Below are 15,824 nucleotides of genomic sequence, written 5' to 3' on the forward strand. Positions count from 1 at the left end.
GAGGATAGATAGGTCAACTGTATCAAATGCCTTCCAGCTTTAAAGGGATCTGGTAGCTTTGTCATAGAGGCTGTTCACACCGCAATGAGATAGCGCGGTCTATCGTAGCACCCCCTTTTTTCTAGCGCGCGCTAGACCGCGCTATCTCTCGTGGACCACCCCAAGAGGTGCTCCAGTGGCACGCCGTTTTGGCTCGCCGTGGCTCGCTGTTGGGCGGACCGAAACGACGTTGTACCTTCCAAACCGCAGAGATAGCGCGGTCTAGCGCGCGTTATCTCTGCCGGTGTGAACAGCCTCTTAGATCCTTTAAACAAATGCTCGATTTAGCTCATGCTGCAATGATAATAATAAATAGGTCAGTCAGGAACCCGATTACTGCCTGTCTGATCATCAAGATATTCATGATTGAAAATCGAAATCAAATTTTGCGTTTCCCAAACGGTTTTCATAATACTACAGTCTGTTGGGCAAAACGAGCATGGTAAAACCGGTCACTCAAAGATTTTTACTTTTTTAATGCACCTCTTGATCATTTTGAGGCGCAATTTTTTCAGGGCTTCAATATAACACCACATCACAGACACTGATAACACGTAGGGCAGTGCATCTCAGATTTAACAATGTTAAACGATCCCTTTAAAGTTAATTGTTACAATAAGAAAAATCAATCTTATGTAACATTTAGAAGGACAGTCCCTGCTGAATGTTCAGGCCGAACATCCAGACTCTTTCTCAGCAGTAATAGTATGGAAAAATAAATTGTTAGTCTGCTTTTTGTCACGTGACCAGAGCACCGGAAGTCTGAAAACGTTTCTACAGAAATGAGAAGGCGAGGGGATCTGTAGAAATCCACCTCTGGTGATGGTACGCTGTCCCACTAGTGTTTCAGCTAATTAACCTGGATATTGTTTTTTTCAACAGAAGTGCGTACCTGTCAAAGTACGGAAAAAGTCCAGGATACAAAGGTATTTGAAACTCTGTAGAAACACAAAATAAAACCAATTTCAGAGGAGAAACAAAAATCGTATTTGTGCCGTATATTTCAAAAAGTAACCATTGCTGTAACTTATTTTAGAAAACAATAAAGTAAATTACATAATAAAAGATCCTTAGTTCTTGTCAACTTTTTTATTTTAACATTGATATCATTCATCCAAGCGAGCCATGCAGATTTTCTCAATGCACATATTCACATGCCAAGCTATATATAGGCAAGTACATGGAAAGAATTTCTCTACTTTTGCTCTTGTTTATACGCCGTGGATGTAAGACCACCAGCCCTGAAATTCACAAGAACCCGGTCCAGGTCTGCCAAGGTCTTATGGGATCTGTTCTTTCACAGCTGCAGAAGTTGCATGTATGTTCGGGGATATAGTCATTCATCTTCTGCTTTAGGATGCCTTGTGCAAGACTTACTTGAATTCCCAAATTAAGTAACGTACAAAGCGGCGAAATGTCACGGGAGGAGTTCCAGCAAATGCTCATCTGTAACTTTTGGTGAATTGGTAGGCCTGAGATTAAAGGAGAGAACCAGATTTAGTTGTATAAAGAAGGCTTGTGGGTGCACCATGTAAGAGAGAGAGAGAGAGAGAGGGGTTGAGGAGTTTAATAATAATAATAATAATACTCAGTTCTTTTATAGCGCATAACACATCACAGGATAGCATCTCCCTATGCGCTTTAAATAGAAAGGAAAGAATTACAAGAAAAAGTCATACAAATTAGAAAATCAACTTAGAAGTAAAAAGGGTACATGTAGTGTTGGACGCTGAGTTCATGGGTGTACACTTTTAACATTGAATAAATACGTTTTAAGAGAAACCTTAAACTTGTTTAAATTATTGTGATTTCTCATGGAATCTGGAAGTGAATTCCATAAAACTGAGGAGGCGTGTGTAAAAGAACGTTCACCGTGTGTTTTTGTTGAGGTAGGAGGGACAAACTTTTTTTTTGGGGGGGGGGCCCTCGAAAATTTGAAAAATTGCACCCCCCCCCCCCCGATTTCGCTCAGTGGGGGGGGGGGGGGTAGTGAGCACTAATTTTCTTTTTTGTTTGTCCCTCGAAAATTTGAAAAATTGCACCACTCCCCCCCCCCCCTTTTTGAGCGCCAGGGGGGGGGGGGCTCATCTCCAAAAAATGTTAAAATTAACGTTATAAAATGTAATAATACACATTTTTTTTCCAGGGGAGGGGGAAGGGGGTGCACCCCTCCACCCGGCTCCGCCACTGCTGCAGTTTATGGGAATAATTTGTCAATGATAATAACTAATTGATTAGAAAAAAATAACGGTGGTCAAATTACATTCCGTGTAAAGTTGAGGAAAATGGTAAATGAACTTGCATATATTCCATAATCATTTCATAATATAGGCTACAACTTATCAAATTCATCAAATTAGTGATTACCTAAAAGCATGTCACTCTGTTTAATGACAATGACATGAAGAAGAACACACCACTGCACAAATAATTTGCCCAAACCAAGAAATTTCTGCTCAAAGAAAACCCATGTTGCACAACATACAAATTGTAATCAGAGGAAGTGGTCAGAAATAAAGTCCTAACAAGGTAACTTAGGTTTTAATATTTATTTATATAAGATACTGAAATGTTTTACATTTTTATGTGACACCTAATAATTGTTTTACATTTTATAAGTTCTTGTGAATTTTGTTATTTTCTTAACTCTACTAAGAAACAGGCGAAGACGGATTTTCTTGTTTAAGGTGTACATTATAACTTAGTCAGCGGTTTTATTCATGGTTGTTCTCACAATTGATTTATGTAAATAATGTGAGTTTTGTGACGCATTTCATTCACTGTACATGCTGATTCACAGGGTTAATATTTCGAAAAATTCTGTAATTCTGTAATCTAGGGGGGGGCGTGGGGGTTCACATCCCAAATGCCCCCTCCCCCGCCAAAAAAAACTCCATAAATGTTCAGTTTACTAATTCAGAAAAGACTAATTTTAAGATTCTACATTCTCCGGGCTTCGGTCCCCACGGCCTAAAGGCTTCGCTCTCCGCGCTCGCAGTTTCTTAAATTTCACACCCCATGCACCACCCTTTGGAAAACCCTGGATCCGCCCCTCGTACATGTTTTTGGGCAACAACCGACAATATTGTTTTTTCTGCAGTCGTCGGTCAAGGCGCCTGTGTTTCTTCCAGAACTATTATAGCGAACGTCATTGTTTACCGGGGTGTATGCAGGGGCGTCGCCAAAGGGGGGGGGGGGGGTGTAGGGGGTGCGACACCCCCCCCCCCCCCCCCCCCCCACCTGTCAGGATATAGTCTGTAAAATTGCGGTGCCGTCGGGAAAAAGAGAAAAGGGGGAGGGAAAAAAGAGAGGGAAAAAAGAGAGGGAAAAAAGGAGAGGGAAAAAAGAGGGAGAAAAAAGAGAGGGAAAAGGAGAGGGAAAGGGAAAGAAAAGAAAAAAAGAAAAGGAAAAGAAAAGAAAAAAAGGAAAAGAAACGAAAGAAACGAAAAGAAAGAAAAGAAAAGAGAAGAAAGAAAGAGAAAAAGAAAAAGAGGGAGGAGAGGAAAGAAAGTAAAAGAAAGAAAAGAAGAAAAGGAAACAAGAAGAAAAAAGAGTGAAAGGGAAACAAAAGAAACGGGGGTAAAAGAGAGGAGAGAGAGGGGAGGTAAGAGTCTGAGAGGAGGAGTGGGAGTAAAAGAGAAAAGGGGGTTGTTGGGTGGAGTCGTCTCGTCGAGGGAGCAGGAAAGACACGGGTAAATATGTTCATGTGTCGGGTCAGCTGTGTTGGTATTCTTGCTCGATCCTCGTGTACTATATCAATGCAGGAGTTTGAAGTCGGTGAGATGTTTATTGTCGGTCGGCAAACAAGTTTTTTTCGCTACGAACTGTGACTTCTTATCCGCTGTGACGACTTCGAGAGTGACTACAACTACAATACTTGTATTTTCTCGAAGTTTCACTTTCCTATAATATCAGCTAAAGAAATCAGAGATTTAAAATTTTCGGGAAAACTAAATTCAAACAAGGTTTAAGAGTCAACAACGGTACGACGAATCGTCTTCCTTTCTTTATATTGTGATGAAATGCCAAAAATTCCGCGCTTCGCGCGGAAGGGGAAACTTTATTTAGACGAGTACAACGAATCGTGTTCTTTCTCTAATAATTTAAGGAAACGTCAAAGCTTCCGCGCTTCGCGCGAGAGTGGGAAACTGAAGTCAGACAAATAGGGCTTATTAAAAGTCGAAAACGGTACAACGAATCGTGTTCTTTCTCTAATAATTTGATGAAACGTCAAAGCTTTCGCGCTTCGCGCGAGAGGGGGAAACTGAATTCAGACAAATTTAATAGGGCTTATTTAGAGTCGAAAACGGTACAACGAATCGTGTTCTTTCTCTAATAATTTAAGGAAACGTCAAAGCTTCCGCGCTTCGCGCGAGAGGGGGAAACTGAATTCAGATGAAAAGGGCTCAATAAGATTCGAAAACGGTACGAGGAATCGTCTTCCTTTCTCTATATTGTGATGAAACGCAAAAAATTCCGCGCTTCGCGCGGAAGTGGAAAACTTCATTTAGACGAGTCGAGAACGGTACGACGAATCGTCTTCTTTCTTTAATAATTTAAGGAAACTTTAGAGCTTCCGATTAAGTGTAGAATTTGATCTTAAATTTAGGCCAGTAATTGTAGATATAGTCCTTGCATCTTTTAATGGAGCTTTTAAACATGGAGAACTATCAGCCTCTCAGAGACAAGCACTTATCACCCTTAATACATAAACATGACATAGATTCAGACTTTATTAAGTTTTACAGACCGATTAAATGTGGATTATAAAATTTTAACAAAGATACTATCAAAGAGATTGCATGAAATTTTACCTGATATTGTAGCTTCTAATCAACTTGGCTGGAAACATTGGAGAAGCCATAACAATAATCGATGATATGATTTTTCATACTTCTTTTTATATTGAAAATGCTTTTTTGATGGCTTTAAATTTTGAAAAGGCATTTTACCGATCCGTTTCTCATTTTTTTCTATACAAAGTCTTAAAATCATTTGAGTTTGGACCATGTTTTGTAAATGGGTGAATATACTTTATACTAATACTGAAAGTTGTGTTATGAATGGATACACATGAACAGGTTATTTTAAGGTTGAAAGAGGAATTAGACAAGGAGACCCATTATCTCCATACTTATTTATTGTTTGCATTGAAACTTTAGCTCATATGATTAGAAATAATCACTTGGTAAAAGGAATTTGTTTTGGAAATACAGAAATAAAGCAAGTATTGTATGCGGGTGATATAACACTCTTCATCACAGATATGAGTTCAGTTAAGGAAATAGAACATGTTTTAAAAGTTTTTTTTTATAAATGTCAGGATTGAAGTTAAACAAAGATAAGACATATATTCTTCCCCTGTACCCACAGAGGTGTCTAATCATACGTTTCCGTTTGGGAAGCTTGTAGATGTTGTTAAAATATTAGGCGTTTATTTTTCAGTACATGTAGATATCAAGGAAAAATGAATATTAAGGAAATATTGAGCAAAATTTAAAAACTACTGACGTGGTGGAAACAGCGTGACTTAACTTTAATGGGTAAAATGCAATTGATGAAAGTATATGGTCATCCTAAATTGACATATGTAACATCACTAATGCCAGTTCCAGAGTGGGTATACAAAGGAAATGAAATAATATGTTTTGATTTCTTGTGGAGAGGTAAAGATAAAAATTAAAAGAAGTACAATGAGTTTAGACTATCAGCAGGGTGGGCTCAAAATGATGAATTTTTGGTTCTTTGTAAAAGCACAAAGAATATTGTGGATAAAAAAGCTTGTAACAGGAACTCATGATATCAAATGGAAACAATACTGTTAATATTTAATGAGACCGATAGGAGGGAATTTAATATTTTATTGAAATTATTGGAGAGATACAGTGAAACTCATATTACCTTCTTTTCATCAGAATCTTCTGAAACCATGGATAGATATGAATTTATTTATTTATTTATTTATTCATGTTTTCTTTATAAAAAGCAGGGTAGTCCCATTCAAGCCGCAAGGCCTGCTTTACAAGGAAGCCCTGCTGTAACAAATAAGAATATGTTTAAAACAGGAGAGAGGTACAGAGGGATTGAACTATTGTATAATAATAATGTTATTCAACTAGAAGGTCAAACCTTATTTGAGGAAACTTTGTTTTAAAACATATACTGTGCGACCCCGAAAAAGCGAAATCGAGAATTATCGATGTTTTATTATAACGTTATCACAATTATAATTAATAAATGACACATATTTGTAAAGCTTAGATCCCCTTCTTTCATTTGATGCAACTCATAAGATGCATATTTCACGCATAAGTGATTAAAAGCAATTTGAAGGAAAGAAACCAAAAAGTCATTTGGCGGGCGGTATCTGAATTTCGAAGAAAATTCACATTTCTAAAAAGTTCATTTTGTGCCCTTTCATATGATAATGACACCTCAATCAGGAAAAATGAGCCAGGAAAAAGAAATTTCTATTATTGTAAAGCTTATCTTATGCAGGTTTGATCTAAATCTAGTGAAAATTGCAACTTTACAACCGGTTCGTCGTGGATGGTTACATTTCAGCACTTAAACATGTTCATGTTACAAAAACATTTAAGTGCTAATAATATACATGTACCTATTATTTTGTCAACAGCGTTGCAATAATATTTCACACCAGAATTTGTAAATCATTCCCCAATCTCATATTTCTTTTGAGCCAATTTTTCAACCTGCTGAGTCAGTTTTGTGACAAAGGGCATTAGAGGGAGCACTGGTTATCATTTTATTTAATTACAAATTAATTACAAACCTCGTCATATAATTCCACACTACAATTTCAATCCACAAAACCTAGCACCGGATTGGAAACTGCGCTAGCAGATCTCGTCAAAGGCCCCCTGCCAGCCCCCCCCCCTTCCCTTAGTCCCATATGTAAAGTATAATACGTAGAGTATGGAAATTAACCGTCTGCAAGAAGGCGAGTCCGCTATGGTTTTAGCCATCTGTTGTTTCGTACTTTTTTTTACCCACTTCTTTTGCGAATTTGTAGAGTATTGCGAAATACAGATTGCTTCTAATGAAATATACGATTTTCGGTAGATTAGACCTTCCCCTTTTAATAACCACCACCTTGTTGTTTGTTAGTGTATTTTCTCTGAGCGCTAGCAGACCTACAGTAGTCAGAGTTACCCTGCCACCCCTTCCCTTCCCTCAGTCCCATATGTTTTTCGCGTTACGAGTCGGGAAGTGACCGTCTGCAAGAACACTAGTCCGCTACCTGTCAAAGCCTTCAAACTTTTTATAAAATGTTATTTTTTCGATAGATTAGACCAGGGCTTGTATCCCTGATTAGACCTTGCTTTTTAACCGCCACCTAGTCATCAGCGAGGGTTTATATCTGTGTGCTTGCAGACTGATTCAAAGTCAACACCCCCCCCCCCCCTCCAATGGCTCCATCCATATTACGTGCAGAGTATGGAAAGTGTCCGTCTGCAAGAAGACTAATCCGCTACGGTCTTTAATAGCCATCTAACTTTTAATGAAATATCATTTTGTTGGTAGATTAGACCTTGCTCTTCAACCCTCACCTAGCCGTTTTCGAGGGTGTTTTTGATAATATTTCCTCCGAGTGCTAGCGGACATCGTCAAAGTCACCCTACATGTACGTAGAGTATGGAAATTCACCGTATGTAAGAGGGCTAGTCCGCTATGGTCTTTGCTACATCTAACTTCTAATGATTTTTTTTTCTTAAATGGATTAGATGAGATCAGTGAAGAATAAAGATCAGGAAAGACACTGTTTAAAATTGCCTTAGGTGAAATAATATGAAGTATTTCCATGCTTAAATCAAAACGTATCATAAGAGATGTTGATACAATTTTAATTTTAAGTTCAGAGTGAGTGAATGGAAATAAACACATTTAAAATTCCGAGCCTTGTTTGTAGTCTTCATGCAAATTTGAAAAAAAAATGAATTTATCAAAGCCAGATCCTTAGTCTTTAATTAGAAAATTAATATAATAAGCCAATACTTTATATTAAAAAAAAAAGGGGGGGGGGTACTCCATTAAAAATATTGTAACACAGCATACAGTATATTTACATGAGGCAGCAGGTCCATCTCTTGAAAAAACATACCACTTATTATTCGTGCTGCTGCCCCTTGTAATTCCATTACCAATGTAATTCCGTTACCACGTAATTTCGTTACCAGTGTTTTAATAGGGGAAAATAGATACCTCTGAAATTGATGTTTAGTGCTTTTAGTAGGTAGATAAAGGAAGAGAAATTGCAACTACAACAGAATTAAGTAAGAAATAACTTTGTGAGTAAAACTTCTTTCAGATTTACGCCATTTTAAGGGTAAAATTAAAAAAATTCTCCCAACAAAACTTTTTTCATCTGTACAAAATGATTTGCAAAACAACTGAACTTACCATTCTCAATTGAAAGCGCAAGGAGAGATGTGCAGCCATCGTTCATTATGAGCCCTGTTTAATAGTTCTCCTCTGTTCCATCCATAGCAAATATAAGAGCCTGTTCTACATTATTGGATGATGCCAGTTGCAGAGGTGTCATGCCATCTTCATCAACTATATTAAAATTTGCTCCTTTGTAAATAAGAGCCTGTAAAACATCGATGTGACCATTGGATGATGCCTCATGGAGAGGTGTCATTCCAGACTCATTCGAATTTAGATCTGCATCGTGGCTTATGAGAAGCTGTACAATATTGAGGTTACCCTCGCATGATGCCAGGTGAAGAGGGGTCTTTCCCCAAAAATTTCCCGTATCAACTTCTGCTCCATGGTTAAGGAGAGCCTGTGCAGTATCGTATACATCACCGGATGATGCCGCATGGAGAGGTGTGTTGCCCTCATTATCACCCGCATTAAGATCTACTCCTATGTCAATGAGAGCCTTTAAAACAGCGAGTTGACCATAGGATGATGCCGCGTGAAGAGGCGTCATGCCATCTTTATCTACCATGTTTATATCTGCTCCATGGTCAATGAGGGTCTGTACAACATCAAGGTGACCCTCGAATGATGCCGCTAGAAGAGGCGTACGTTCTTCATAATCATTAGTGCTATCTATATCTGCCTCGTTGTCAATGAGAAGTTTTACAACATCGAGATGACCATTGGATGATGCCGCATAAAGAGGTGTACGGTCTTCATAATCATTAGTGCTATCTATATCTGCTCCTTTGTCAATGAGAAGTTTGACAACATCGAGATGACCATTGGATGATGCCATGTGGAGAGGTGTCCCGCCCTTTACAACAGCCTCATTTAGATCTGCTCCTTGGCCAACTAGAAGCTTTACACCATTGAGGTCACCTTTGGATGCTGCTGTTTGGAGAGGTGTCAAATCATCCCCATCCATGATGGCAATTCAACTGATCTGAGTGTCTCCCTGTAATTTCTAGACTATTATATCTAAAGTATAGGCTATTTGATCAGCCAATTAACTAAAACAGCTGAAGACATGAAGTTATGAAGAAGCTGTGTCTCAATGTTTTTCTTTTGTTGTCGTCCCAACAGCCTCCAACGTATGGGACAAAGATGGATAGGCGATACCGTGCCGCTATTATTTGCTCCGAGTATAACGACTGGCAATGGTTTAATGCGCCTGCAAACTAAATTAAGACCGCGTGAATATTCGTCCAATCTCTCATCAATGTCACATACCCACCAACTACTCAACGTAGCTAAATCTCGAATGTGTATAGACGACATACATGTAGGCCTACATATATTGCAATGTTGTTATTCCGAGATTTAAAAAAAAACCACCGCGATCTCGTACGAGCATTTTTTGCACCGAACTTCAAAACAGATATACAGTGTTGTGCTGTATAATAGGAGGATTAAACGAGAACTTACAGTTTGAAGTTTGATCCTTATTTTATGAGTATTAGGAGGTTAGAGAATACATGAGAGCCCGCCCGCAACGCTACAATCAATCTTCAAAGCAACTGTGACTACTGATGAACAAATAAAATAAATAAAATAGGACTGATGAGAACATACTAATGATCCTGAGCAAGGGAGGGAGAGGTAGGGCATGTATTCTCTAACCTCCTAATACTCATAAAATAAGGATCAAACTTCAAACTGTAAGTTCTCGTTTAATCCTCCTATTTTATTTCATATTTCTCGGTAACGAGAATACATGAGACTTCAAAGCTCAGTAGTCACATATGCGACAATAATTTGTCAACAAATATCAGGAATAGCTAACCTGGTCCTGGTAGAAATCAGAATCAGTGATGTAGGACTGCTTGAGTGAAAGTAGAATGTCCCGTATTCACTGGTTTGTTGTAGTATTTTTCAAAAGTTTTCTCATTGGCCCAACCGGCATGCTTGAGAATCACATCCATTGGGATGTGCATCTTCTTGGCTATTGAAGTAGATGCTGCCCTTGTAGAGTGAGACTTGTACTGGTCCGTATCGATGCCAGAAATTTTCATCACAACTCTGATCCATCTCGAAATTGTTTGCGAGGATGCCCTTTTGTGTGGCTTCCGAAACGAGATGAACAGGTGTCTCTCTGACTTCCTTATTTCTTTTGTCAGTTTTATATATTGTTCAATGCAATGTACGGCACAAAGCCGTTCATCCTCTGGGAATGCTGATATCTTCACCATTATACCAACATTTCCTGGTTTACTCTGCTTAAGCAGGCTATCAACGTGGAATTCCACCGAGTCCGTCTTCAAACACATCTTGTCCAAATTAAGGTTCCAAAGAGTTTGTACTCTTTGTGCTGAAGTAAGCGCAAGTAACATGCTCAATTTTTGAGTCAATTTACACAAAGGAAGCTTATCATTAGCTGGTTGAAGACGAAGGTAATCCAATACAATACTGACGTCCCAAACCTGAGCATAGCGTGGGGTTGGAGTTCTTAGCTGGAAAACACCTTTCATGTACTTGCTTATGATAGGATGTGAACCAATCGTATAGTTGCTATCATCCAAACTCATGACTGATGCCAGGGCACTCCTTGCTGTATTGATAGCACTATAGCTAGCATTATGTCTGTAAAAAAGGTCACTGAAAAACTCTAAAATATCCTTAGCTTTAGCCTGCATCCATGGAAGTTTGTGCTGTTCGCAGAAAATTTTCCACTTGGAGATGTAAATGTTGTATTGTTTCTTTGTTGATTCTCTCCATGATGCACCAATAATGTCTGTAGTTCTCTCTGTTAATCCATGTAGGTCACAGTGTGCACGCCAAGCCTGCAACAAAGGAGATCAAGATTAGTGAGAGGGTGAGGACTGTCAGACACTGGCTGAGTGAGAAGTGAAATGTTCCATGGCAAAAGCATGGGCTCTTCAAGCAACATTTCTTCAAGAATGGGGAACCAGGCTTGTGTAGGCCAGTTTGGTACCACCAATAAGCCTCGTGCATTGTCTACTTTAATCTTCTGTAGGCACCTTGGAATTATGTTGAAAGGTGGGAAGGCATAAAAATTGAGAGTACCCCAGTCTACGGTGAATGCATCCACTGCCCAAGCATTAGGGTCTGGCATCCACGAAATATACTTTGGTAGCTGAGCGTTGAGTCTAGTTGCAAACAAATCTACCTCTGGCAGACCATATCTACCCACTATTGACTTGAACATAGCCCTATCGAGCCACTAATGTTGTCATTAAATTTCCTAGACATGCGGTCTACTTCGACGTTTAGAGTACCTGGGAGATGAGCAGCCGTTAACCAAATATTTCTATCCTTACACCACTCCCAAATTTGACTGGCAATTTCATTGCAGGAGTGTGATCTAATACCTCCCATATTATTGAGGTACGCAGTTGCTGTCATATTATCAAGCCTAATCAGAACATGTGTATTTCTCATGTTAGAACAGTAAGCTTTCAACCCGAGGCCTGCTGCAAGGGTCTCAAGATAATTTATTTCATTATTGTGAGCCCTAGCTAATTCTTGGCTGTTCCATCTGCCCCCTGTTTGTGATTTTAGATCTGTAGCACCCCAGCCTTTTCCACTGGCATCGGTGCGCAATTCCATCATGAATTTCCCATGATGCATAGGGCACTTAACTGAAGTAACATTTGAAACCCACCTGTTTATTTCATCTTTAGATTTAGGTGAAAGTACCATGGGCCTGTCAAAGTGCCCTTTATTGCACCTTAATGCTGCTATTTTCTTTTTCTCTAGTGCCCTGTAATGCAGTGGCCCATACTGAGAAGCTGGAAATGTTGCTACTATTTTCCCAATTATCTTCGCAACTTCCCTTATGGAGGGGGCTTTCTTCTCTAGCAACCCAATGCATGCCTCTCTTACGTCTTTGCCTTTGTTAACAGGCAGTGTAATTTCCATTCTAATTGTATTAAGTCTGAATCCAAGAAATTCAATTTCTTGAGTCGGTTCAAGCACCGACTTTATTGGATGAATTATGAATCCCAGTCTACTCAGTAACATTGTAGTAGCTGTCACGGATTCTAGTGTTCTAGACTTGGTTTTACCAATAATTATAGTGTCATCCAAATATCCAACAACTTTGTGTTTGGATTGTCTAAGACAGGCAAACACAGGTTTGAGAAGCTTAGTAAATAGCCTGGGGGCAGAGCTAAGCCCACTTGGCAGGGTTTTAAATTGCCATAATTGTCCCTGCCACACAAAGCGAAGGTACTTTCTAGATTCTGTATGAATGGGTACCGTGTAGTATGCATCGCGAAGGTCGACTGAAGCCATGAAGTCTCCCTCAGACAAGAGGGAGACAGCAGTGAAAATGTTGTCCATTTTGAAATGGTAATAAGTAATGTATTTATTAAGTTTGGACAAATCCAGAATTAGTCTAACTCCTCCATTCTTTTTTGGTCTTGTGAAAATGTGTGAAATGAATTCACCATTGACGTGTGAGCAACGCTCAATGACGTTTTTATTTTCTAGAGTGTTCAACTCCTCATGGATCTTAGCCATCTCCATAGCATTTCGCTTGTAAGTGTGGAGGGGCTTGTCTTGTATGGGGGGGGGGGGAATTTGTCTGGATCAAATTCCAATTTGTAGCCTTGGATAGCTTGAAGTAAGAATGGATCTGAAGTAATTTTGCACCAATTTTCATAAAATGGCTTCAGTCGACCTCCGACCATATCAGACACGGCTTCATTACAAACACTAACCTCTTGAGTGCTTGAGCCTGAAGGGGAAATTCCCTCGACTACTTCTTGCGATGGTACGATTGTTTGCCCCTGTTGGCTGCTGTTGGGGTGTAGGTGTGTGATGCCTGTTGTTTTGAATTCCCTTTCTTGAAGTTGGAATTCTGGCGCTGCCCTACAAAAGGGCGCTCTGAGTTCCCATACATACGGGATGACGAATTGCCTTGATCTCGATTGGCATAGTCTGTAACCTTGCGATAAGGATGATATGAGCGTTGATGCCTGTCTTGAGGCTGGTTTCTCGTGTTCATAACACCTGCCGTGGCTTTTTGCTGTTCTTGCAGTTCTTTAACCTGGCGCCCCAGATCCTCGCCAAACAAGTGTTTGGTAACTGGGTAAGTTGGCCGGCACAGATGATGAAAAAGAGGGTTGAGATCCGGTTTGATCAAATTCTTCCTCATGGAATTTAGGCCGTAATTGGCATTACATAGCAGCGCCAATGCATCATGCTGCTCCTCGGTCATTGTAACCGGGTTCAGAGATCGTGCGAAAGCACACAAGCCTTTGGTTAATGACTTCTGGATGTACTGAATTTTCAGATCTTTATTTCTAGTTGCTGAACGCAAGTTTTCCCAAATAATTGTGTTCACTCTTGGAGTGTCAAGCAATTCACAGTTTTCGGGGGAAAGATATTTCTCAGCCGCCTCATCCAGAGATTTTTCTTCCAGTTTGTTGCTCATCAAATAAGTCATAGATTGAGCTATGTCGTCATGTAAGGGGGCACCAATCCCCGAGGGCATGGCAAATTTTGCGGCGATCATGGGAATTGGATCTTGTCCCTTGCCGGCAGTAGTAGGCACACTACCAACAGCTCTGCTCATGCTTCCGACATCGTCGGTATCATAAAGAAGTTCGCTACCTGGCGATTCACTTCCATCATAAAAATCATCGGCCAAAAGGCCTTCCCCCGAGGTCAATCTTCCTACCGAGAGGGGCTCCGTGTTTTTATCAACCGGAGAGGAGAATGTCTGTGGGGCCAGAGCCGGCTGTGCCGGGGCAGGGATTCTCTCCATTAACACAGAAAGCATGTCTTCCAGCTTATCAATGCGTGAATCCACAGACTTCGATTTTGAGTCCGAGCGCGGCTTAGCCTTGCTCGTGTTGTCAACCTCGCGGTTCGGCTTAGCCTTACCAACATATTTATTGTCAGAGGATTTGACTTTCGTCTTAGACGATATAGTATTTTCTTGCTCGCTCGGCTTTGCCTTGCTACTAATTTTGCATTTGGGAGTACCCACAGCGTTGCCCGAGCTCGGCTTTGCCTTACTCGTCGGGGGAGAAGCACCGGGTAAGGTAGGCATTATAGTCCCGGCTGCCTGCGGGTTAGTACCCGTCCCCGTGAATGCAGGTTCCGATGGTGACTTGCTCGTGCCCGGCAGGCACCGAGCAGAAGATGGGATTTCAAAATTGTTTTTAGAGTCCCAAGATTTGTCCATTTTAGAACAAAACCCGTTTCAAAAGTGTCAGAAACTTTTCTACGAGTGGAATTCGGCAAAAAACTCTGCCGGAAACGAAGGATTGCAAAAATATAAACAGATTTTTGCAGCTCGAAGATTTCGTATATCATACGATGTAAGCGCGACGAACGTATTGATTGTAGCGTTGCGGGCGGGCTCTCATGTATTCTCGTTACCGAGAAATATGAAATAAAATACAGAATAAACTGATACCAAAAAACCCACTGATTTCACGTGACAAGCAGAGCCAGCTGCCCCAATAACCACAGCAGCATGATTGGTTGAAATCAACGCATACAATTAATATGCTAATATAAGTACTGTACGTAATAATGTAAAATTTACCTAACAAAATAATCTATTAACAAACCAGACAAAACCGGTTGGAACATGTCTGCAAAGCAAAACAGATGGAGTGGGAAAAATACCACGCAAGGGAAATTAGGTCTCTCTAGTCGCCATTTTGAGAAATTTGAAAGCAATACATATTAAACTTGTACACATCCATGGATAACACTTGTAAAACACTATTACACATGCAATAGTAAACTCCAATTTCAGCAAAAGTTTAAAATATAGACATTTGGCCACTACAAACGTTTAAACGCCTTATCATGGGAGATCATACAGCTACACAGCCGGGGTAGTATATAGCTGAACATATTGTTATTATTATAATAATATTATTATTATTATCATTATTATTATTATTATTATGTTCTTTTAAAAAAGATTTCTACTGAATTTTCAGCTGATAAGTGCATCTTCAATCATTTTAATAAGAACCTTTTTCGTTTCTCATTAATGCCCCTTTTTTTACCTTTCAATAAGTGTCCCTTTTATCTGCTCCTATGCAACAACATTGTAATTTCTTAGAAAACCGGAATGGAGGACGCGGGAGTAGTATGCGGTGGTCTTTAATCTATACTACCTTTTTTCTCCCTCACTCTAATTCTCTCTTCATTTCCCTCTCTCTTCATTTCTATCATTCATTCATCCATAATGGTTTATTGTAATACTTTCCTCGCAGCCGCACGGCCGAATTGTGAAAGTTTACAGTTACCATGTCACTTCAAGATGTACATTAAAAACATCGACAATAAAAATGATTGTAGAGTAGCATGAACATAATGAAAGTTGCTGCATAGAATAATCAATAAAT

At 39.7% G+C, this 15,824-nt stretch overlaps 2 protein-coding genes across 2 annotated transcripts; both read right to left on the reverse strand.

Moving 5' to 3' along the window:
• Positions 1 to 8,518: 8,518 nt before the first annotated feature.
• Positions 8,519 to 9,412, reverse strand: LOC100890450 (serine/threonine-protein phosphatase 6 regulatory ankyrin repeat subunit B-like). Its single transcript, XM_003731422.1, has one exon. It carries the CDS (start codon positions 9,410 to 9,412, stop codon positions 8,519 to 8,521), a length of 894 nt encoding a protein of 297 aa, XP_003731470.1.
• A 474-nt stretch (positions 9,413 to 9,886) lies between these two features.
• On the reverse strand, positions 9,887 to 14,506 carry LOC115927562. Its single transcript, XM_030993613.1, has 3 exons — positions 13,930 to 14,506; positions 13,170 to 13,396; positions 9,887 to 11,267 (listed from the first exon to the last, which is right to left on the reverse strand). Exons 1-3 carry the CDS (start codon positions 14,504 to 14,506, stop codon positions 10,293 to 10,295), a joined length of 1,779 nt encoding a protein of 592 aa, XP_030849473.1. The 3' UTR covers positions 9,887 to 10,292.
• Between the last annotated feature and the right edge of the window lie 1,318 nt (positions 14,507 to 15,824).

Source organism: Strongylocentrotus purpuratus, unplaced genomic scaffold (assembly GCF_000002235.5).
Source record: "Strongylocentrotus purpuratus isolate Spur 01 unplaced genomic scaffold, Spur_5.0 spur5_scaffold_20, whole genome shotgun sequence".
Taxonomy (NCBI): Eukaryota; Metazoa; Echinodermata; class Echinoidea; order Camarodonta; family Strongylocentrotidae; genus Strongylocentrotus; species Strongylocentrotus purpuratus.